General features: G+C 42.9%; 1 protein-coding gene across 6 annotated transcripts in view; it reads left to right on the top strand.

Moving 5' to 3' along the window:
- The first annotated feature begins 7,428 nt into the window (after nucleotides 1-7,428).
- Nucleotides 7,429-22,755, top strand: part of GRAMD2B (GRAM domain containing 2B) — a 43,544-nt gene continuing 28,217 nt past the window's right edge. For 4 of the 6 annotated variants that reach the window (XM_009684403.2, XM_009684404.2, XM_009684402.2 and 1 more), the window contains exon 1: nucleotides 7,429-7,622. In XM_009684403.2, coding sequence (XP_009682698.1) covers nucleotides 7,501-7,622 — 122 coding nt within the window. In that variant the 5' untranslated portion in view covers nucleotides 7,429-7,500. Of the gene's footprint in view, nucleotides 7,623-17,961; nucleotides 18,075-22,755 lie in introns of those variants that run through there. The other 2 variants (XM_068925780.1, XM_068925782.1) reach the window with 2 other exon arrangements.

Genomic DNA, 22,755 nt, shown 5'->3' with positions numbered 1-22,755 from the left:
CTAACCTTCGTTACTGGGACTGTACTTGAAAGCAAGAAGCGGTGAGAGGAGAGAGAGCTGCAGTCAACCCACTCAGCAGCTGCAGCAACTAATGTTGTAGGCAGGAACTGTATAGGCAGCTACTCATGCAGGACACCTGAGAGTGTTTTGGAAAGAAGGATGGTCACCAAATCAAGGGGAAAAACAAAAGCAAAACCAAACAAAAAGCGTCCTATTTGCAAACAAATGAGAAGTTTGCTACTGTAATAGTCCGTACCTCCAAATAATATGATTTCTATGTTCTTCTTTCGCCCTAACGAAGGAAGGACCCCAGGCTTATGTAATTTGAAGTTTATATATGGCTAAATATAATATAATCTTATAGGGAAGAGAGCCACACCAAAGACTTAGCTCCCTTTTTGCCCTGACGAGGCTCCTTCTAACTGTGATGCACTGGCAAAAAAGTTTTGCTTTTAACACAGTTGCATAGAGAAAGATAGCAGATTAAAATAGATCTTCATGTATGTAGGAACTGAAATTTATTGCTGAAAAGACATTCCAAAGGAAAACAAAATTAATCAAGTTTAAAAAAAAAAATTTGTGTTTCACTTCTCAGGAAGCGGCTCTACTGTGCAATCGTGTAAGATTAAATCTGTCTCCCAGATTCTTCCTTCTATTGTTTGTGTTAAACACAATAAAAATATATGGTAAGAGGTAGGAAGGGGACCTAATAATCAGGCCCGTATTCTTATCAGAGCGGTAAGTTGCTACATTTCTTATAAAGAACAGAAAAACATGTCTGAAGTGCTTTAAGTTCCTGGACCTATTTACTTTCCTCATGTGCTACTCCAACCACTTCCTGCGAGAGCCAAGGCGATCAAATCCATCATGTTTTCAGACTGTGTTTATTGATTAGGGCAGGCAAGGTAGCTTTTCTATTAATTGAGTTTTTTCCATGCTTCCTATCTACAAATTAAGTTCACTGTTGCAGCACATGGCTGTCTGACAGAGATCTCATTATGAGCCCGATACTGAAGCTCTTGTTCGCTTCACTGATTTTGTGCAGTGCCCCGAAACGCCCATCGCGTTCTAACAATTTGCTGTGTTACCGCATCACGGCTAGCCTTGTTGGAGCTTTATTCCTGTTATCACCTTGTTGCTGTTTTACCGACAGCTATATTACCAGTCATCATCCCGCTGCACATCCCACATGTTACTACGGCTCCTGCATCTCCCTGGTGCTGCTGCTCTGGGTAAGCATCCCTGGAATTTCACATCTCGGGCAGTAATGCCCACGGTCGTGCCTGTCCAGGCAGCCCTTGAGAGGGGGTGTCATTGCCCACAGTCGACGATGGTATTATACACTGTGCAAACCAGTACCTTACCTACCCACTAAAGCATTTGATGAAGCAGGGCGTCTAGATAAAAGACGGCTAGCGCGGAGTTCACCTCGGGGAAGATGACAGTACTATGGTTAAGCAGAAATTGAGACAGTGCTTATTGAACTTTTGCTGCCTTCCGCGTCAGCATCCACCAGGTTGGTAAAATACTACTGCTTCCCATTTCCAGCAAGAGTTTATTCCAGGCCCCAGCTACAATCTTCACAGTTACAGTAGAAAGTCTGAAAACACGACCTTGGCAAACTCATCACAGATCCTGACTATTTTTTTTCATCTTCTTACACTCCTCAGAGGAAAGAAAAAACAATTCACGTTTACTTAATGCTTGGACTGATAATAATGCAAGCCTCTAGATATCACTCCAAGAGTGAAACATGCAGCTATTTACAGAACTGAATTGCTTTATTTTTTTTTTTAAGTACATCCTTCACGCATCCATGAGGCAGACAATAAGCCATTCACCCACACGGACAGCACCCTGCAAAAAGTCAGGTGCTAGAAGCCTATTTGCTTCTCATGACAATATTCTCTTGTATACTACCACAAAAGCAGAATCTGTTGTCTCATTCCCACCCAAGCCGCTCATTTGAGGCATTTTCTCCTTCTGATTAGCAAGAACCCCTCAGTCAAACGGAAGGTGTATTTTTGGTTATTATTAACAAAGCCGAATCACTCACCCTCACGGGGCAACCAACTCCCATACTTTTTGTCTTGCATTTCTTTATCAGTCCCCAGCGCCACTAAAGCTGTACCTCAAATTTTCCACAGACTTCGGTAGCTCCTAACTTCACAAGAAAACTTTGCAAAACTTCCTCTTCCCTAGTACTATTAGTTCTTTCTTTCTCAAGTCAGTGTTACCGTGCATAACCCCATCTCATCAGACTGTCTTCTCTACTCCCACGGCTTTCTTCCAAGTTCATTGAGTGCTTTTTTTAAAAACAAACAAACAAACAAACAAACAAGGAACAAAACCCCACTCTTTCCTGCCTGGAAGTAGAGGCTCTGAAGCACAGCTCTGCCCGAGTACTCCAAGAGGGTACGTCAGCTCTATACAGCTGCAGAGGATGAGTGAGCCTAAGGAAGTTCACAGGCTGCAATGAGCACAACAACATCTACTGAGGCAGCCACCATACTAGAGAGCAGAAAGGATGTAGCGCACACTTCTGTAACAAGATGAATGAAGTGAAAAACAGTCGCAGGCTTCCACAAAAGTCAGGAAACCACAGTCATTCAGTCTCTTCCAATACGCCTCTAGGTATGCCACCTTCTTGTATGCCACCTTTTCACCTGCTTCTATCAGGGCATCTGGCTGGTACGTGGAGATTTCTGTCTCCTTGCTCAGTAAATGAGTTTCTCCCTTGCTTATGATTCTTCCAGTTTTGCTCTCCTCCGGTATTTACAGCAGCACAGAAAGAGCCACAGCAATCCCAGATATCTGCTTGTAGCTTCCTATATACTCACCAAAGTATTGGTGTAAGTTTATGCAGAAATAGGCACAACTCACTGTATGCAGATTCACTGCATGTCACTGTGGTGGGTTAAGCACAGAGCTGAAGAGATCAAACACTAGTTCCACAGTAAAAACAAGGCACATAAGATTAGAAACAGGAACTGAATAGATGTGAAATAGTTATCTAGGACTGTCTCAATCAATTTAACAATGAAGTAAATCTGATCCATATTTTGTTGCATTTTATCTGTGGAAACAAGAACGGTGCATTTTGGGAATGTGCAAACCAGAGAAGACTGACCAGTTCTTGCACAGGCTTGGTCCAGGCAGCAAAAAGAAAAAGAAGTGGAGGCGATCCTAACCAGGAAGGACAACATCAACTCTGAATCAGAGCAGCTGCTTTTTAATATACCACAGAAAACAAAAATGATGGGAGCCAAACCAACGAAGCAAAGCTTCAGTGCCTCAGGCTATTAGATAGATCTAGGCTTTTTCCCCTGCTATTCCAGGGATCATTACAGACTAATTATGCAGACTCTTACTCCATAATCTTGTAGCCCTGTAAATCCTGAGATGCAGTACGAACTGATGAAACACCCGCTTCTCCTGCTCTTTATTATAAAACCTATAAGGTTTTGTGGCTACACTTCAGCCAAGACGTAACTGTTACAAGACTGTACATAAAAACGTTCACTGCCATCCCAAATCACTGGTATGACATTCTGCCCCGAATACAACAGCTGGTTTACTGTTGATTTAATTTTGATTCATTCTTGGATGGTAATGAAACTGAATGTTTCGCTCAGAAAATACTCCCAGCCATCTCTGCACCTTATATATATATATTTATATATAAATAAAAATAAGGACTCCCTTTACCATCACTGTAACTTGTAGTCTTTATCCAGTTTCTTATCAGTTACCTGTCACAAGGCACAAAGGCTTCCTCAGCATAAGTGAAAGCCCTCATTCCGAGTACCTAGAATTGATCCCTTTTTCTTCCTATCTGGTGCATGAGATCATTTAATAAGACACAGGAACTTACAATAGGCACGACACAATTGCCATTGCTAACATACTTCCCTGTATCTCTTTCCCCAGAAGAAATACTTTGGGCATCGGAAAAGTAAAAATAAACCACCATTTCTTTTACTGGAATAACTCGCTTTGAAAAGATTCACTAGAGATAGGAGGACAAAAAAAGAAAAGAGAATTATAATTTGCTTAGCACAAAATTGTTACCTTTCAGTGGTGACTGTGCAGACTGAGAATAAAATTGTGTGAGGTTCAAGGACACTAACCGCTTTTTTTCCCCTGTCTGCCTATCAGAAACAATTGCAACAGTGCTAGACTCAACAAGATACAGCCTAGCAGGTAAGCGATAACTGAGTGTCAGTGACAAAGGTCAGAATTAAAAGGCATAGTTTGATAACTGAGAAAAACAAGGATACACATGGCCAAGTATGGGTGCAGAGTTGAAGAAAAGTGAACAGAGGAAGAGAAACAAAAAGTAAAGGGGAAAAGGCTGGTTTTCATGACACCGGGCAGCAAGAGATAAGAGTCAGAGAGCATACTCAAGCCCACAGGGCACAGGGCTGAGCCCGTGATGTCACGTTACCAATTTCTTCAGCGCATGATGAACAACTCTCCGGGGAGCAGTCAGTGTACAGCAGATAACTACACCGTCAGGAGTATCAACTTCTCCCCACACCTGATCCACCGCATCAGACCGAAAAGATACACTGACAAAATTGGTGTCCATTAACTAATGCTAAGAGGTCTGAAACAAGTGACTAAGAAAAAAGAAGTACTGTCTCTGCCATAAGTCTGCAGATGTCATATTTCTATAGAGATCTAAACCTCCACTGGAAAATTGTATGGATACCCAGAATCAAAAAGACAAAGAGTGCCTGCCACAAGAATTTGCACAGTGCTTATAAACTACAAGATTTGCAAATACTTGCACCAAATAAGGGCAATCTCTGGTTCCATCAAACAGCAGAGATCCCCTTCCAATAAAAATGACACGAGTTCAAGTCATATCCCTTGTACAGGCATCATCAGATGAGCCCATGAGGGCTAACTGTGAACTGTCGTCTCCTTCTCCAGCTCCTGAACAGTCTCCAAAACATCTGACCACAGTTGTGCGGAGCCACTAGAAACCAGGATTAAACTCAGTTTGTCTGAGTCTGATAAGGAGAGCAAAGCTCCATTTCTTGGACCTATAACAGCATCTCTATCACCATTTCAGCTCCCATGAGAGCTGCATTTTGTAGGCCTCTTTCCTTCCTTCCACCAGTCCAACCAGCCGCCACTGCGACACTCAGCGAACGTGAGCCCTCTTAGTAAGCAGGGGCAGGAAGACTCTCAAGCCACCATTGCACAAGACTATTTTGCTTGCCCACATAACTCCAGGGACCCTGCCACAAAGTTAATGTAGCCGTGCCCGAGCTAGTTCTAACCTAGCTTACTCACTAATACTCACTGTGTGTCCACAACAGCGTTTGGCTCATCAGCTAAGTACCTGATGTGGTTAGCACAGCCCTAGCTCGGGTGAGTCGAGAGGCCCTTCAGCACAGGCATACTCAGTGTGGTCATTTTTTTACAGGCTAGAAAGCATACACTCACCCTGTGTTAGTATATGATGGAAAGCAGCAGTTTTAAGAGGGCCGTGGTGCTCGGCAAGAGAAACTAATTCTTTTGTGGACAACAGGAAGAATGTATAAACTTGAAGGAAGGAAATCATGTCATGGTTGCTACTCAGTGAAAATGTTCCCGCAATTACCCTTTCAGGGAAAAAAGTCAATTGCCCTCTCTCTGTACTTGTTCTTTAATGCTCAGGTGAAACACAGTTGCCATTCGGACTTTTTATAAAAGGTTGTCGTTACATTTTACTATATAAATAGATTGTTTTCAAAGATAAAGGTTAATATTAATGGCTTATGAGTTCACAACGTCACTGAGGCTTTCCAATTGGTTTTAAGGGTATTTGTTTCTTTAAAAAGAATAAAGACTTCTCTATCAGAAGTGGGTAGAATGTGAACAAAGCAACAGAGCCAAGGCCAATTCTCCTTGTGACCACAGGAGGAGAATAGCTTTACTCTGCTGTATTTGTTGAAGGTTATATTTCTGTTTGTTTGCTTTCTAAGAGGAGGACTAAAGTACAGAGATACTGCATAGCCAGACAGCCTTGCGTTTTATTCTACAATCAAGCAGAATCTCAGTAACTAAAAGGCCTAGATGGCTGCAAATTAAAGTTGTACATAGTTCTGGAAAGAGACGTTAAATGAGAAAATGCGGGTCAGGGAAACCAAGAAGTCCAACACAATTTTCGATCTGGTTAAACAATGCCACTAAATACAGTTGGTTCAACGTGTTCCGTTTCATAGAGGGTATCTAAGAGGATCAAGAGTGTGTATTTCATTCCTTTTTTGCCTTCCTTCTTTCAAGACTCCTCATATTTATTTGGAATTTCCACTTCCAAGGAAATGTGCTGGCTGCCTGGACCTTTGCTTCTTGCCATTGATGCTAATCCTGTATTTTCATAGTTACTATATTTTCCCTCTGTTATTTCTGTCACAGATTTCATCACAGTTTGCTTAACACTGATCACAAAATAAAATCTCTATTTAAAAAAGGAAAGACCAGTTTTTGAGTCATGCAAAGAAACCAGAGAACAAATTGTGCCGAAAGACTAGATTTCTGTGAGCTAACCAGTAAAACATGAGAACAGTCCAATGCATTTGTGTTGCTTCATAACCTATTTATAGATGCTGCAGATCAGAAGAGAGAGTTACATTCCACATGTTTGTTCAGTCTCATAGACAAACCCTTACTACCATGTAGATCCTAACTAACGTTTAAGGGAATTTCTGGAGGACTTGGGCTGTTAATTCAGCATTACGGAAGGTCTTAAAATTTAGAGAGACATGGCATTTGCGTTTTCTGGACTAACCTAATCTTTATAGTCATCTTCAACAAACAGAAAACTGTACAAGTTTGCAGTTAATGTCTGGCATTTTCTGTGAGAAAAATAATGACTAGACAAACCGGTTTTGTTCAGATGTTTTGTGATAATTTGAGAATTAAATTATTATCAGTATTTAAGCTGAACTGCAATGACTTTATTTTATAGCAGCTATGTGCATGCATGAGCACGAATTTGGTGCTGTGGAAGTGCAATGAAATAATGTTGACATTTCAAAAGGGTTGGATATAGTCACTTTTAAAAGATATGCAATTATATTGTTCAAACCTGGATAATTAGAGACACGTAGGTAATTTTTAAAGTAGAATTTGTGACAGGGAACATTATGACAGGGACGCGCTAACCTGGCAATGAAACATTAGTTGAATTAGTGTTCTTGTTTTACACCCCTTCTTCTTCTTTATTCATCAAAACAATTTGCTGTTATTAATAATTATATTCCAAAGACATACTGTACCTAGAATTGGAGAGATTTGTTTCAAAATAAGCCTATGAGGCACTGTGGATAAAAGGAAAACCACTTTATGATGTCATGTCAATGTTACTTATTAACTGATTTAAATAACCAGCCTGAGCTTGAGTCACACCAAGAATGCACTTCCTATCGCAGCGAAACGCTGTGCTTTTGAAATATCACTCTAGAGCGGAACTTATTTAACTCTGCAGTTAACTCCATTGAAACGATGAGAAAAAGGAATTCCTTGGAGGACTCCGTTTTTCGTTTTGAAAGTCAGAACAGCTCCCGAAAGTCAAGTAATGACCCTTCAGTCAGCCCTACAGAGAGTTTTGGATCAGTATTTTTAAGGTAAATTCAGATCTGTGTCTGAGTGTTCTGTATGTGCTTCGTGCCTGGACGGTGAGGGCAGCGACACAGGAGGGCACTGGGACACACGCAGTAATGAAAATACCCTAACGAGGAAGCTTAATTTGGGAAGGCAACGCATGCAGAGATGGTAATTTCACCTGTGCTACCGCTTGTGCTGGGAATGGGAGAGCTAGTGTAAAGCAGAAATGTGTGAGGATGGACAGGAGGTGGTTGTTCTCTGCGTCTGCATATCCACTTCAGTAAAGTAGCACTTGGAATACGTATAGCACGGTCCACTAATAAACTAAAGTCTTAAAACATCCCTGCCAGGTTATCAAGGACTATCTGTGACTCGAGTGGATCTGTGTACAAAACAAAGGTAAACTATGTTACAACAGAGAATTTGACAAAATATTTTCATGTGTATTTTGGCCTATAGGAAACTTTACAATGCTTACTCAATTGTCTTTCAAGGGAAACGCTGCTATAAGAACAAAACGTATTCATGTCAGTCGAGGTTTCTAAAGGGTTTTCTAACAGAATGATCTACTGCAAAGATTTTTTAAGGGCAGAGCTATCTTCTTACTTTGGAAGCGTGGATTCATTGTCGAACTGTGGACTCGCACCAAGGTTGATTCATCGCCAGGAAGGCTTCTGGACAGAGGGTGCACATTTTAGGCGCCATAGATAAACGAGGAAAGGCAGTGTCAGAGAGTTACTGGCACTTAGCACTTATACATCCACTGCAGGTCAAAGACAGGTAAATTTCAGTAGTATCTATTTCAGCCCTTTACAAATAAAATAAATTTAAAATATTTGTAAAATAATAAATATTAGTAATAAAATATTATTATATATTATGTTTTGATAATAATAATAAAATATTTACTGTTTCTTAACCAGCCTGAGAATTCTCCCCCAAGCCCTGTCCTCGATATCCGCCCATTGCCCAGCCCGCCCTGAGGAGTGGCTTGCAGGGAGCACCTCTACATATTCTCTGTGGGACTGAATTATTTTTCTTTGTAGAACTGTACAAATTCTTTATACGGGGTGACAGCTAACATCACTAATTAGGTCACAGGTATAAATAAGTTTGCTGGCCTCGTTTTCTCCTCTGGTGAAATATAATTAGGGTTTTTTATTATTATATCTGCATAAAGTCTTTTCTAACAACTCGAATGTCAGAGCATCCACCAGTCTGAACCCAGAATGAGGAAAGAGAAATTACAAGTTTTAATTAGAGCTCTCAGAGGCACTTACCTAGAATGAATCAGTTAGAGCCTGCTTTTTAAAACAACATCCGCATGTGTATTTGTATGCCCCTTTTGATCTCAGTGTTCAGTTAGGCATGGGAGATGAGTATGTACAGTGAAGCAGGGAGGGTTCAACACAAGTAGCTGATGTTTAACTGCTGCTAATTCGGGCAGCATAAAGTTTACCCTCTTTTCGCTGCCCTGCTTGGAAAACGAAGCAGACAGATTTACCCGCTTCCTTATTTACTAATAGATAACTGGTATACAAACCATACGTGCTCTGAAAGCAATGTGATCAGCCCTTATGAAGAAGAGAGTCCTTTGCCTCATATTTCTCAATAATCAACTGGCCTGCCTTATAGCAAGTGGCAGGGGCAGGCCCTTTGGAAATTCGGTTTACTCAGCTGCTATTTCAGGAAGAAGGATAATGTGATCATAAAGCCCTGTAGTGAAACTATACCTCTGTCAACGGCAAACAGTGGAATAACAGGCTGCAAGAACGAGACAACCTAATAACAAGAGTGCACGTTTGCACACTATGGCCGGACTGAGCTCTCTCACAGAACTTGCTTTTCATGTGTTTGTCACAGTTATGATATGCTTATCCGAAATGAGGCACATGGAAAATCAGGGAAGTCACTTCTGGGAAACGGAAATGCAGGCTTTGCATTTTTAGGTACTATTTTCAGGACAATCCTATTCACTTAGGGAATATTTCCTGTATATGAAGACGCATATACAGAGACAATTTACTATATTAATGATTGCAATTATTCATGCCTGAGGTCAAAGACTGACTATATACCTAAGCTGTTATATACCTCTGTCTTTACCTCACTGTAATTGGCACTCTGCAGATGAGCATGACTTCGCCAGAAACCAGGGGGTGATTAACATTTCACGTAGGGGAGCTCACAGTTTATCACCATGGCAGCATGTTGCTCCTGACACAGAACTGATTTCAGAAGCAGATTAAGGCTCTGGAGCTATAGCTGAAGCGTCAGCCACGTACACAGATCAGAGACTGATATTGATAAGAGCATTGGCCACATGTGCATGCAGCATTTCATCAGTATGAATTTATAGAACTGTCCTGACATCAGGACAAAACATTTTCCGGTAGTCCTCACCAAAATATTGGCAAAAGCCAAGGGGATCTCAACCTCCCCGTTCGAACCTATCCCTATAACGGACGTGAGCTAAAACCCAGCATCCAGATTTCCTACAACTTAGAAAAATCTCAAGATTTGTGGGTTTGACCAGTCTTCAAAATTATCCTGAAAAAAATATGTTGGACATGGGGATGTGATTTTTAAGTAATTTGGGTCAGGACTACTGACTGCGAGTTCTGTGAGCATCGTACTGCTAAAGGATGTTAACATCAACCTTAGCAGTAATCAAATAGCAGAGGTATAAAAGATCTAAGTATATCAAATGCTTGTAAACTAAAATAAAGATTCAGCATTGGCCAGCAACATTAAAATTAGCTGACATAAAACAATCAGAAAGGATTTCCAGTACGGAAAGTAATGTTTTCTAAAGGCATAGTCATGGAAACGGGAGTCAAAAGGGTTCTTGACTCCAGTCCTGGTTTGGCAGCTCATGTGGTGTGTGGTCGTGTATAAATCAATGCAATACTATACATACGTTTTCCATCTATGATTTGGCACTAATATGAAGCTATGTTTTGCATACTGAGGTTTGGAAAACATTACTTAGGAAAAACTGTGTAACTACTTGAAACTGTAACATAAAGGGTAAAGACAACGTTATGTTGCAGTTGGGTTTTTGTTTGGACAGAATTTTGGACAGAAAAAAAAAAGGACCCATACATTCAGTTTTTCTCTCTGAAGATTTTATTTTAGATGGAAATTGAAGTTCTTTTAAGCAAATGGACTTTGGTGTTAGAATCATATCTCTCAGAAATATCTCCAATGCACTGCTGTAACGCTGAGGCTTAGTTCAGACAAATTCAAACAGCAGTGTTAAAGAGAGAAGCAAATATCCACCACCTTCTAAAAGATGTATTATCTTTACAGCTCACTTATGAGCACCTGAAACACTGCCAACCACTTTACTCCTCAATGAGTACTCCTCAATGAGTCTGGGATTTGGCATTTACCCTGTGCGGCCCTTATGACCAAGACATTTCTGGATAGAATTTTCTCTGAGAATAATACAGCTGCTAGTTCTGCCTGAGACAAAACAGTAAGTCCATACAGCTCAGTAGGACAGCTTATTATTCATAATCCCTCTGATGTAAAGACTATAAGAGAACTGATAGCATCATTCATTCTTTTACGTCATTTTGGTTTCTTGCGTCCCTCCCTCTAGTTTTGCTCTCCTCAGGGCAGAAGCCATCAAGTCCTAAGTTCTTTGAAAAGTCTACGTACTATTTTTCTACTGGAAGATTCAATCTATTGCTTACAGAAGCTATATTTTCATTTCTTTACCTAGTTGCACATTATACTGCTGCTCGTTAGAGACTGCCAGACGATCAAGGTTTCTCTTGACTAAATGATCACCAGTTTTACATATACCATGAATATATGTGTGCATGCATATTTGATTCAAGAAGGTATCCATACATATTCCTTTACTATATGCAGTTTCAGCAATTACATACACACCTGATTCATTAGACACACAGCTGTTTGATGTCTTAAACATACTGGTGCCCCTGGCTTGAAAATGTTTTCCCTTTCCCATCCCATACACAGAGATGCTACATTTGCATGTGACCCAGAATTTCCTTTGGGCATATATAAATGGAAGATGACGGATTAAGCTAAGCTGACTCACAAGGGCAGAACAAGCAATATTTGTGTTTAGCTCTTCCTGCCTAGTTGGCCCATGTATTAAATGGTGGTTATAACTGCACAAATTGGGTTTTACTGCCAAGGGATTTGGTACTTTTGTTTTATCAATGACAAGGTCTAGGCATTGTAACATTCCAATAATGCCAACCGTGAAGCATCCGGGACAATGTATGGCTTAGGAAATACGCCCTGACTGCTCTTTTCTCATAAAGTAAGAGGAGACCGTGACCTGCATTTTTCTGGTAAATGGTAATTGCCTGAGTGCCAATTCATAGGCAGCAGAACTGAGTTATTACATGCACATGTTTCCATGAGCATTTTGGAGAGAGATGAATGTTCCTTTACTTCACCAATTCCATTGCGTTTTGCTGAGGTTGCATACTGCTGTTAACCCTCCTTTCCACGTTGTTGTTTTGCTCATGAGCACACAGTGTCTTCTTTGACTCCACGCAGAAAACTGTGTGTAGGTCACTAGTATCAAAATGGCAGTACACGTGCTGATAAAGTATATGTACAACATGTTACACACTCACTGGGAGAGGAGCTGACACCATGTTACTAATACCCCAGAAGTTGGGTGTGTTTTATGTTTTATTCCTAGAAAGTTCAGCTGACTTACATGATGATTTCTCTGCTTTTTCCTGCTAGGTGCCACAGTACATAATTGTATATTGCATCCAATTGCTTCAGTGCTGAGCCATAACGAACAGCCTCAGCACGCCCCATCGTTTGTGTGCTCTAACTAGCATCCAGTCTAGCTTACCTCACATGCTCTAGGCACTTTCCTGCCCAAAGTGGAGTTCAACCAAAGCAGTAGTCTAGACTCCTTTAAATACAAAACTGGAAAGAATAAGTAGATAATACTTCTGGCATATTGCTCATAAGAAACCTATCACTCGATACAGGTGATATAAAGCAATCTCACATTTTTAAAAACAAACACATGACTAAAATCTTAATCCGGGCAGGGGATGGGATTCAACTGGTCAGAATTGCTTGATATGCACCACTCACTGTTCTGGCCCCTAGTTATCTTCCAGGATCTATTTAGGACCTTGGTTTATTCCATTTCTTTTGAGCATATTTCAAATATGCTGAGTGATTTGCAGATGTTTCTCAACACTCCTCCTTGAGGCAGGACTTTCAGCAAGACTAGATCAGGTCAGCTGTTGCTTTGTCCAGCTGAGTCTTGAAAATCTCCAAAGATGGAGAGCCTACAACCTCTCTGGGCAATCTCCTCCAATGCTGCAGCACCCTCCAAGTGAGGAAGGTTTTTCTCGTTCTAAGTAAGGATATTGCACCTCCCAAGCTGCAACCCATTTCCCTCTGTCTTGCCACTTGTGGCTGACTTGTATATATTCCAGAAATGAAAATCTTTTACTGATTCAACATCTTTCCAAACGCATCTAGCATGTGTCTCGTGCTACCACAAATTCTCTATCTATGGTATCTAACATAAATCTGCTTCCCTGTTGTATTTGTACTGAATAATGGAAGGAGTTATTTAATGGGTCTTTCATCCCTTAAAGGCTTCCGAGGCATTTGAATATCTTTCACAGCATTTTACCAGATGCACAACACAGTATGGAAAACTGAAGACAAGATGTAACCAGGGATATGGCCTGTAACCCAAAAGAGCCTGCATTTAGGTCCTGCTAATGCTCTATCTCTTTGCACATCTTAACATCCGATTTTGGGAGTTTTGAACAATTTTTCCCATTAATGGTTTTGACAAAAATCACCTAATTCATGGAAAGCATTTAGACTGTTACACCTACAATTTGGAAATTCGTTGTACTGAAACTAATTGCCAGCTTTACCTACAAGTTCTCTATAGCTACACTTTGTATTCATGACTGTAACAGACAAAGGATATTAGAGAAAGATACATCCTGTGAGATAATATTCACCAGCTTGCTTTTAATCATAGGTTACTGCAGCAAGCATTTCTCTTTTAGATCAGATTTGTTTTCAGCTTAAAAAGGAAAAGGTCTTTCTCCGCAGCTGGTTTTGTGGGTGAAAAATTAAAATACAATCTTTCATACACCAAGCCTACTTCATTAAACATGCAGAAAAAAACATGGACACATTTTGGGTACCTGAATTTGTGTTTAATATAGTAGCATCCATCTCCAAGGGAGCTGTCTGATGCAGTTTTAAACTCAGAATTTTGTTAAAATGGAAATTAACTGTAACATTGGAAGGAGCAGATAGAAGGGTACTTTTGACTTTCACCCTTCAGGGTAGGGGCACTTCCTGGATATAGGAGGAGGAGCAGGGCAAAGGTGTATGAGAGGTCCCTACTGAGGAGAGACGTGTTTAAAGTAGACAGAGTGCCAGAAGTCACTGTAGTGATTTCTGCTCTGTTCCTGCACAAGGATGTTCCCTCCTATTTACACGTGCTGATACCTACCACACAAACTGACAAATACTTAATGAACAGTCTTGATGACTGCACTGAAAGAAAAACATCATACTGTTGATTAATACTGTTGATTGATGCATCGATATTGTTGATTAAGACAATTTCTGACCCCATTTATTTCTGATTAGATTGTCTTTTTTTTTTTTTTAATCATTCACTGACAATATCCTATCCAAAAATCCCTAGGTATGGGACTGCTGTTTTATACTGACCTTGCCAGTGTGTCTCATTGGACCCCTTTACTCTTCCTTTCCTCATATCATTCAAGACACGATTCAAAGTTATTTTGATCAATTGAAGAAATGATCAAAAAAAAAAAAAAAAAGGAGAGTGAAATTCAACAAGGACAAGTAGAAGGCCATATATTTAGTCACATCTAACAATCAGATAGTCAGGAACTGGAAGAGAACAGCCTCTGAGTTGTCCCTTTATAAAGGTTCACCTGGTCGCAGTGGTTGAACAACTAAACACGAGCCAACGTCATGCTGCTGTGAAACATGTTGACACCACACTAGGATATATAAACAAAGGTAGCGTACGTAAGACAGATAAAGTGATCTTTTAATCTTGCCTCTGGGGCAACTGCGTTTGAAGAGAGATCTGGACCCCTAGAGAGAACTCACAGTGGAGGAAAAAGGAAGATGTAATTTCTACCTTTTTTCTTAAGCTAAGGAGAAGAAGACAATGGGGGCAGTGGAGGAGACAGTTTTTCTTTTTCTTCATGATGAATAAAATAAGACCTAATGGGTTTCAATTTCAGCAAGAAGGATTCAGGATCAAGTCAGAAATTAAGGAAGACTTCCTCTGGATGATGATAGCAAACACTGGAACTGGTTGTCTGGCTACATTGCTGACTTTTAAGAACAGATTAGACAGGCATCTTGTCAGGAATGACATACAAATAGCAGGCATTGCTTTGGGATAAGGAACAGGATCATGTTGATTTTTGCCTATATGACATCACCAGAACGGCAGGTATTAAACAATAATTAGTAAACAGTAATTTCATAATACACTAATTTCTATTTCCTTCCCCAATCTGGATTTCACCCATTACAAAGAGATAAACTACAGTGTAGATTTTCACACAATAGGTCTCTGTTGTTGACAGCTTGGTCTTCACATACTTGCTTTACTGTATTTATTATACATGAGCAATTCTAACTGTATAGTAAAAGCTCCTTTGTGCTTTTCTGCTTACGTAAGACTCGCCACAGCATATCACAATAAAAGCATAAGGTCTTAAAATATATTCCACCCACATCAGCAGCTGCACATTTAACAGTTTAATATAAGGCACCCTCCCCTACATGTTACTGACAGTCCTGGCATCCAGAATTTTTTCTCACTGTGGAGCATCTCGCCTTGCTCTGGAGTTGCTGCACCAAACGCAGTTTGACAAAGCTCGGTCACAGAACATCTTTTTTACATCCTCAGAAAAAACACAAGCTAGAGGCATTCCTTATTACTGCCACTATCATTAAAAGAGCATAACAAAATACAGAAGAGCCACTAAAGAGGCATGTGTTGAAAATCTACCAGAAACAACTCTCTAACAAGGGTTAAGATAGCATGATATGGAACAAAGTATCTCAGCAAGGATTCATTTTTAGCATCTAGGCTGCAGGCATGAATTTCTTTGAACTTAAGTTTCTTCCATAGCGAATACCTTGACAACTTAGCACAGAGCGCTTTGCATACCTTGAGAAACAATGGCTTAATATGACGGCATCATTAAACAGCGGAGCCAGCTGACACTAGAACGACAGCCAGTGAAACCCAGGAGTCAGGGAGCTGCATTCTCAGTTCTTGCACCACTGACAGAGGCAGGAACTGCCAGCAGAGGGGTGAGGAAAACAAGCAGCAGTAGCATTTATCACCTGTAGCTAGATCTGCCAGAGGTTGCAAAGCAAAGGCAGCTCATTTTATTTGGTCAAACATCTGGAAGTCAGATGTCCACCTAGCATAAATCAACATTATTCTACTGAAGTGGACAGGGCCACCCAAGACTAGATGAACCAGCAGTCTGCCTTCAGCCTCTAAAATTAAGGAGTGAAATACCAGCTGAATCCTCTGACATATTTCTAGTGCATCCCAAAAGCCTCAAAAATGAGATGAATGCTTCTCTCCTGGCAGGCAGTCACTCTCCCTACTGATTCTAGGTGCACCAGCGCATGCCTTGGCAGCACATGCAGATCATAAGAAAAGCTCCCAGGGGACCTGCAACTGCACCCCAGAAGAGGGCTCCTAACCAACACAAGGAGACAACCCTGCCTCCCCGACCCTTTCAGCTCCAGCTGTGCAGCTAGCCCACACAGCTGAAATGGGGTCCACTTCATTACCCCTTGGATAAATGGGATGCAGCCAAGTAACAGCAGGTTGTGTCTGGTGTAAGAGGGTTGAGGAACTCAACCAAAAGTTTGGGCATTGTATGGGGAGCATAAGGCAACAAAGTTTCACATGTAAGTGTGCAAGACTTGCCAGCTCTGAACAATTTTTCTTATAAACTAAATTTCATTTATTTGCCATGTGTGCTTTGGTTTTGATATTAAATTATATGTAAGTTTTAGTTAATGTTTTCTCCTAAAGTACAGTTATTTTATATTCCTTTTTTTTCTATTCAGATTGGCATATAGTTCTTAAATTTTCCTGGACTGGAACTAATAAAATCCACCTGGTCTCGCTAAGAGCAGAAAGCAGCTTGTACTTCCTGCAGGGTCTGTGTTCCCAGTCAGTCACAGCAGTCCTCAGCCTCTTAACTAATAACTCTTTTTTCTTTTTGCTGACTTTCTGAATATTGCTGCTGTAATACCCAGTACTCAGTTCTTTCACTCTTTCCAAGTATTGTGTAAGCCTCAAGCAGTTGGTGAATGGCCACGGGACTCCCAGAGGGCTGACGGATCTGTTTTAGGCATCTTCTCCTCTGCGGCATATGCTAGTATTTATACCCTACCTTGAACCTCCCTGAGGAGGACTGCTCCGCTGTATGTACTCTCCTTTCAACTCCAGTGAAGGCAGCCTGCTGGTTAGAAAGAAAGACTTACTACGGCCTGCAACAAATCAAATTATGGAAATGGGCTTCCTTCTGGGGATGTCTTTCTCCAGGTGGGCCTCTCTTTTTTTTTTGGCTTCCTGCTGTGCTGCCCTAGAGTCCATCTTTCAGTGGTGCTTTTGGGGGGGGGGGGGGGGGACTGTCCCCCAAGTGAAACTATTTCTCAGGTATTTATCAAGCAATGATTTTTTCCTGTGTTGGTTCACGCTGACTTGTGCTGAGTGCTGTCACTTCCCTTTCCCACCTGCGTGCAGGTGCCCCCACAAGCCCAGCAGTGTGCGGGGGGGGGGGGCTGACATTTGTTCTAGTTTTCACGGGTTTTTTTCCTTTTTTTGAAAAAAACATGAGGTGACATGAGGTGACTTCCTGGGGCTGCTCAGCTGCCCTGGGGGTGTCGCAGGTGACCGCCTCGGCGGCCGCCCTGAGGCACCTGGCGGCGAGGGCTCGGCGGGGCCGCAGAGCGCCGCCTTCCCGGGGGGGGGGGGAGCCCAAACCCCTCATTTCCCCCGGCGGAGGACGGGGCCTGCCCCTCCGCCGCCGGCAGCGGGGCCGCCGCGCCGTCACTTCTCCCCCCCCCCCCCCCAATAAAACATTCAGGAGCCCTTTTGTGGCGGGCGGCCTCGCGCCTGAATAATTCACGCCGTGTAACGGATCGGCCCCCCCGCTGCTCGCCGAGCGGCGCTGCCGCGGCTCGCTCGGCCCCGCCCGGCTGGCGGGACGGGTTTCCGCGCCCTTCCCCGCCGGGCCGGGGCGGCGCCGCCTCGGGGCGGGGGCGGCGGCGGCAGAGGGCCGGGCCGGGCCAGCGGGGCCGATGGTGCTGATGAGCGAGGCGCGGTGCGAGGCGGAGGAGGCGAAGGCGGCGCGGGCCGCCGGGCGGCGGGAGCCCAGGGGCGCCGCGCTGCTGTGAGTGCCGCGGGGACGGGGCGGCGCGGGGGTTGCGCGGGAGGAAGGGCAGCGGCGGCGGGAAGTTACTGGGGGGGGGGGGCGAGAGCCTGGAAACGCTTCTGCGCTGCTGCAGCCAGGGCCGGCGAGCTGGCTGTGCGCGGCGCTGGGCGTAAATCAGCGCGCGCCCTTCGGGGCGGGCAGCGCCGGTGCGGTCGGCTGCGCGCAGGCCGAGCCGCAGGCGCTGGGGAAAGCTGAGGAAACTTTCCGCCCAGCGTTTGAGGCGGGCGAGGCCGAGTGAAAGGGGGCGCCGAGCGTCACCGCTGCGCCCGCGAGAGGCGAGCGGCGACGCCTTGGCACCCCTCGCCCCTCCAGCTGGCGGGCGCTGCGCAGACCGAGGCACCGAAACTCCCCCCGCCGCGCGCGCCCTCCCGGAGGAAGGCGAGAGGGCTTGAGGGCCGGCTGCGAGCGCAGGGGCGTCGAGGGCTTCTCTTGGTGCTAGGCCACGAGGCGCTCGGCGTGGCGGCACCCGTCCCCCGGCTGGGGCGGCCGAGGAGACCCACGCCCCTCCACCTCTCCGGTCGTGGGCTCTCGGTGGCTGCCGGAGGCGAAGATCATCTGTTGCTCGCGTGCTCGTACGCAGGGGTAATGAGCATCGCATAAAAGTCCTGCCGGGTCTCAAGAGCCGACTGGTTTCCTTGCGGGCTGCCCATTCACCAGGGAGCTGACAGTCCTGAGGAGGCTGCGTGAGATGTTGGACATCTGGGTAGCAGAAACTGGAAAATCTGGGGCTTGCAACTCTCTGCTCAAAAGAGAACAAGTTGTGACTTTCTCCTGATTTGGAATGATTCCCCTTCCCAAAGAGTTTTTTCCCCGCAAAGGTAACTGATCTGAAGAAGTAACCTCCAGGAGAAAGGAAAGCAAGTTGCCAGCAACCAGCTGGAAAGAAAGTCTGAGTTGCTCTGTGTTTTTTTTCTGACTGTTGTATCCCTGGTCTCCAGGCAGGTGTAGTTCCAAAGTATGTATGGCAGTGAAATCTGTTGCCAGAAATAACTTGCTTGTTGGACAGCACTAGGACTCAGAGTTTCTTCTAAGTGTCTTAGCCTGGGTGGCGTGAGCACTGGTGGCCAGCCATCAGTGACTTCGGATGACAAATGAGGCGATAATTCTCCCCCCTTCCCTAGAGCCTTCTGACTTCAAGCCTTGGGTCCTGATCCCCTACGCAATTATGCTGATGAATCTAATGAAGTTCTTAAGGTATGCGAGATCTATGTCTGATCCTGCTCTTGAGAACGGGGCCAGCCAAGAGTAACAAAGAGTGCAGGGCAGTGTATCACAAGCCTAATGTCTGAGATAATGTACTTCCCCAAACAAACTGAACCTCTGTTTTATCCTCAAGCGTCACAGTCTTTCAGTGTTGAATTTCGTGCAGCTGCGAAAATCAGGTCGTTCCTACCATCATGATAAATGGAGGAAGTCTCATCACTGTGACTCTCCTCTTCAGCTGTTAATTTTTCCCTTTCCAGCAGAACATAGGTAGCATGCCAGGGGAGCTAGGCAAGCTTTTATGCTGCAGGCTGCAAAGTGTGCAGCAAAACCAGCCTGTGCGGCAAAGGAATAGAGATACTGGGCTAGAGGGAAATGTTGAAATGCTTTGTCTTAAATTAGAAAATTGTTTTAAGTGTTTACTGGATGGAGGGGGAAAAAGTTGGAATTTGCTTGTCAAATTCCATTTTAAGTGACAAGTGGATCCTTCTGAAAAAGCGTTGTGCTCATTTGACTGTGAGTTAACCTCAGAAGTTGAGTAACTTTGGTTTGATAAAATTGGAAATATGGGGAGATTCTTCAGCTGAGGAAGAAGGACACAATTTGGGTTTTGCTTCAGAGTTAGAACTGAGTTAGCGGGTTAAGACAGTAGGACCTCCAAAGGCTGGGTTTGGGGTTTGGTTTGGGTTTTTTTGACTTGTTTTTTTTAGTTCATAAGTAAGTGGGGTTTTGTGGGTTTGTTTTTTCTTCCCCATTGTGTATTGTCAAGAAACAATGTGCAACCAGAATAGCTCATGCTGACCTCTGCTTGAAAGAAGTGCAGGCAGAGTTGTACCTTAAAGCCCTTTCCAGTGCCCAGGGGAGATACATTTCTGTGTGTACAGTTATCTGTACTTCTTGGAATTCAGGCATGCTTAAATGTATGTTCACTTTAGAGATGGACTTTATAGCTCTGTATGCACCTACTGCCACAAAGGTGCCCATGGAGGGTAAGCACTTCTGAAGGATTTAAGTGTTAGAAAGTTTTTCCATGTTGGGGTTAGATTAGAGGAGTTTACATTTATAAAAGAAGAAGATTTTTGTGTCAGGGATCCTGGCAACTTATACATAAACAGTTAAATATGTTCACACTGATTAAAGAATGAGCTTCTCTGGTATGCTTAATAACAGCCATACTTTCTTTGCAAAGCTTGCAGTACAGCTTTGCGGGTTGTACAACCTTAGAGATAACATCGCCTGTAAGATGCGCACAGTTACAATGCACACCCAAAATAGTGAAGCACTGAAAATTTGTCATTAAATTGAGTGTTTCTCCCAAGAGAATCGAAAAAAGTCCCCAGAATGCTGTCCAAGTAGAGTTCCCTGGCCACTGTGTCCTGATGTGGCCTAGAACCGAAAAGGGGTCAATTGTTGCATTTTACTTGAAAGATGTGTATTCTTCTGACTCAAAAGGGGGAGTGCTTTGATGGTCCTGAACCTATCTCAGAAACTGTCTGTCCCACTGGAAGGACTGCTAGATAATTTTGAATAGATGTTGAATTACTGAAAATACAGTGCAGCATGTTAAGCAGAAATAGCAGAAATCTAATAACAAGCAGTTCTTAGTCAGTGTCTGACTCCTCTTGCGCGTGCTTCGTTCTGCTGAATTCAATAGGGCGTTTCCTGGTTTCCACAGATAGTATTGGGCCTAAAACTGTTAAATCTGTGTTTAGGCAAGGTACTCGGTTACAGTATGTGACTTATTAAGAAGCTCACTGGTAAGATGTTGCTAACATTAAGGAGCGCTTTGTTGTCTTACAGCGTAAGGTACTATCCAGTAACTGAGTATAACTTGGAAGTCGGGAGGCTGGGATTTAAAACTATTAAATTATTTTTTAAAATTTATTTTTTGAGCAAAACTTTGTACCTGTTGAAAAAAAATGTGCTTCTGAAAGCACTAGAAAATACTTACATGCAAGTTACACTCTCCTGGGAATAGAGAGAATGCAATTTTTATGGGTTATGTTTATCTGATATGTGTGATGCTGCAATAGCTGGTGTTAACTTATCCATTGATAAACAGTTAGAGGGTTAAAGATGACTGGTTCACCTTTTGTGTGATTGCAGCTCAGTAGCTTTTGTTCTAAACTATGTTACTTGAGACAAATGCAAAATGCAGAAAGGTAAGTGGAAGCTACTTTAACTGATTCAGAGTTGCTGTACAACTGACAATACAGGCAGCTGCCTGTAATTCTGCGCTGATCCAGATTAACTCCTTTCCAATAGCCAAAATTCTGCCGCTTTTCTTTGCAGAGAGGGGGAAGAAGGTGTAGGTGTATGCCGATGTTATACATGTTTTGTACTTCTACTAGATGAGGGTTTGTACACAGTTGGAGTGTCATGTTTTTTAATTTTCCCTTTAGTTTTCCTTGATTTTCTTTTTATGGTTATAAAATAGTTGTAGTACATGATAGTTGTAATACATGACCTGAATAGAAGGTCAGGATTGCAAAGTGGAACACTTAAACTTGAGATGTGACAGAAGAGAGGTTTCTAACCTGGATGACCTCCATTTGTTCATGATGATGGTCTTTAATTGTGCCTGTCTTTTTTCTTTTTGCTGTTACTCTTTCTTCGCTCTACTGCATATACACACTGAAGTTACAAAAGCAAGCTTTTTAATATAGTTGTACATGTGCTGTAACGTAGTGTTTGAACATAGTTTTAATATAGCTGTGCTTTAATACAGTGTTTTAATACATAAATGCATTTCTCATGAGTCTGAACAGGCCTTTTCTTAGTACCGCAGTGCCTCTGTGCTGAGGTACAGAGGCTAACCTGAACCTGGCTAACCACTGGCTATCCTGGAATACTCCCCATGTGCTGCCTTTGGTACTTAGTTGCAGAGATAGTCCATGAAGAATACTTGTTGGCAACATAATATCTAGATGTAAGCTTTGGGCAGTGGGATTTGTTGATGGTATTTGACAGGTGATGCGCAAACATAGTATATTAGCTTCTTACTGCTATCTCCATAAACGCTGAAATTAGGTTAGAGTTGTGTGCTTATCTAGTGATACCATGGCTGGGACTTGTGATCTTAATGCTCTGCAAGCAGCTGCTACAAAGGCCATAAATGTTGCTCTGATTAATTGGAAAGGATATACCCGTTTGACCTCAGCCAGACTAGGAAAAAAGAAGTAAACTTCCCAAGTGGTTAAACTAGTGGTAGTATCTCATCCACTGTGTCCCCCATGGAGTCCTTTCTAGCCTGTATTTCCTTTGTGACCACAGGAGATGTCAGGCCCTTTCAGCTAGAACACACAGAGCTGGTGAACCCATTTAGACTGTTGTTAGGCCAGAGAGATCTTTAAAGATGGCTTGTGTGGGTGGGGTTTTTTTTTGTTTGTTTGTTTTTTTGGTACTTACTTAAATGGGAATCTCTGGGTAGCAGTCT

This window comes from Struthio camelus, chromosome W, assembly GCF_040807025.1.
Source record: "Struthio camelus isolate bStrCam1 chromosome W, bStrCam1.hap1, whole genome shotgun sequence".
Lineage (NCBI taxonomy): Eukaryota > Metazoa > Chordata > Aves > Struthioniformes > Struthionidae > Struthio > Struthio camelus.
This window is presented reverse-complemented; position numbering and strand designations above follow the sequence as displayed.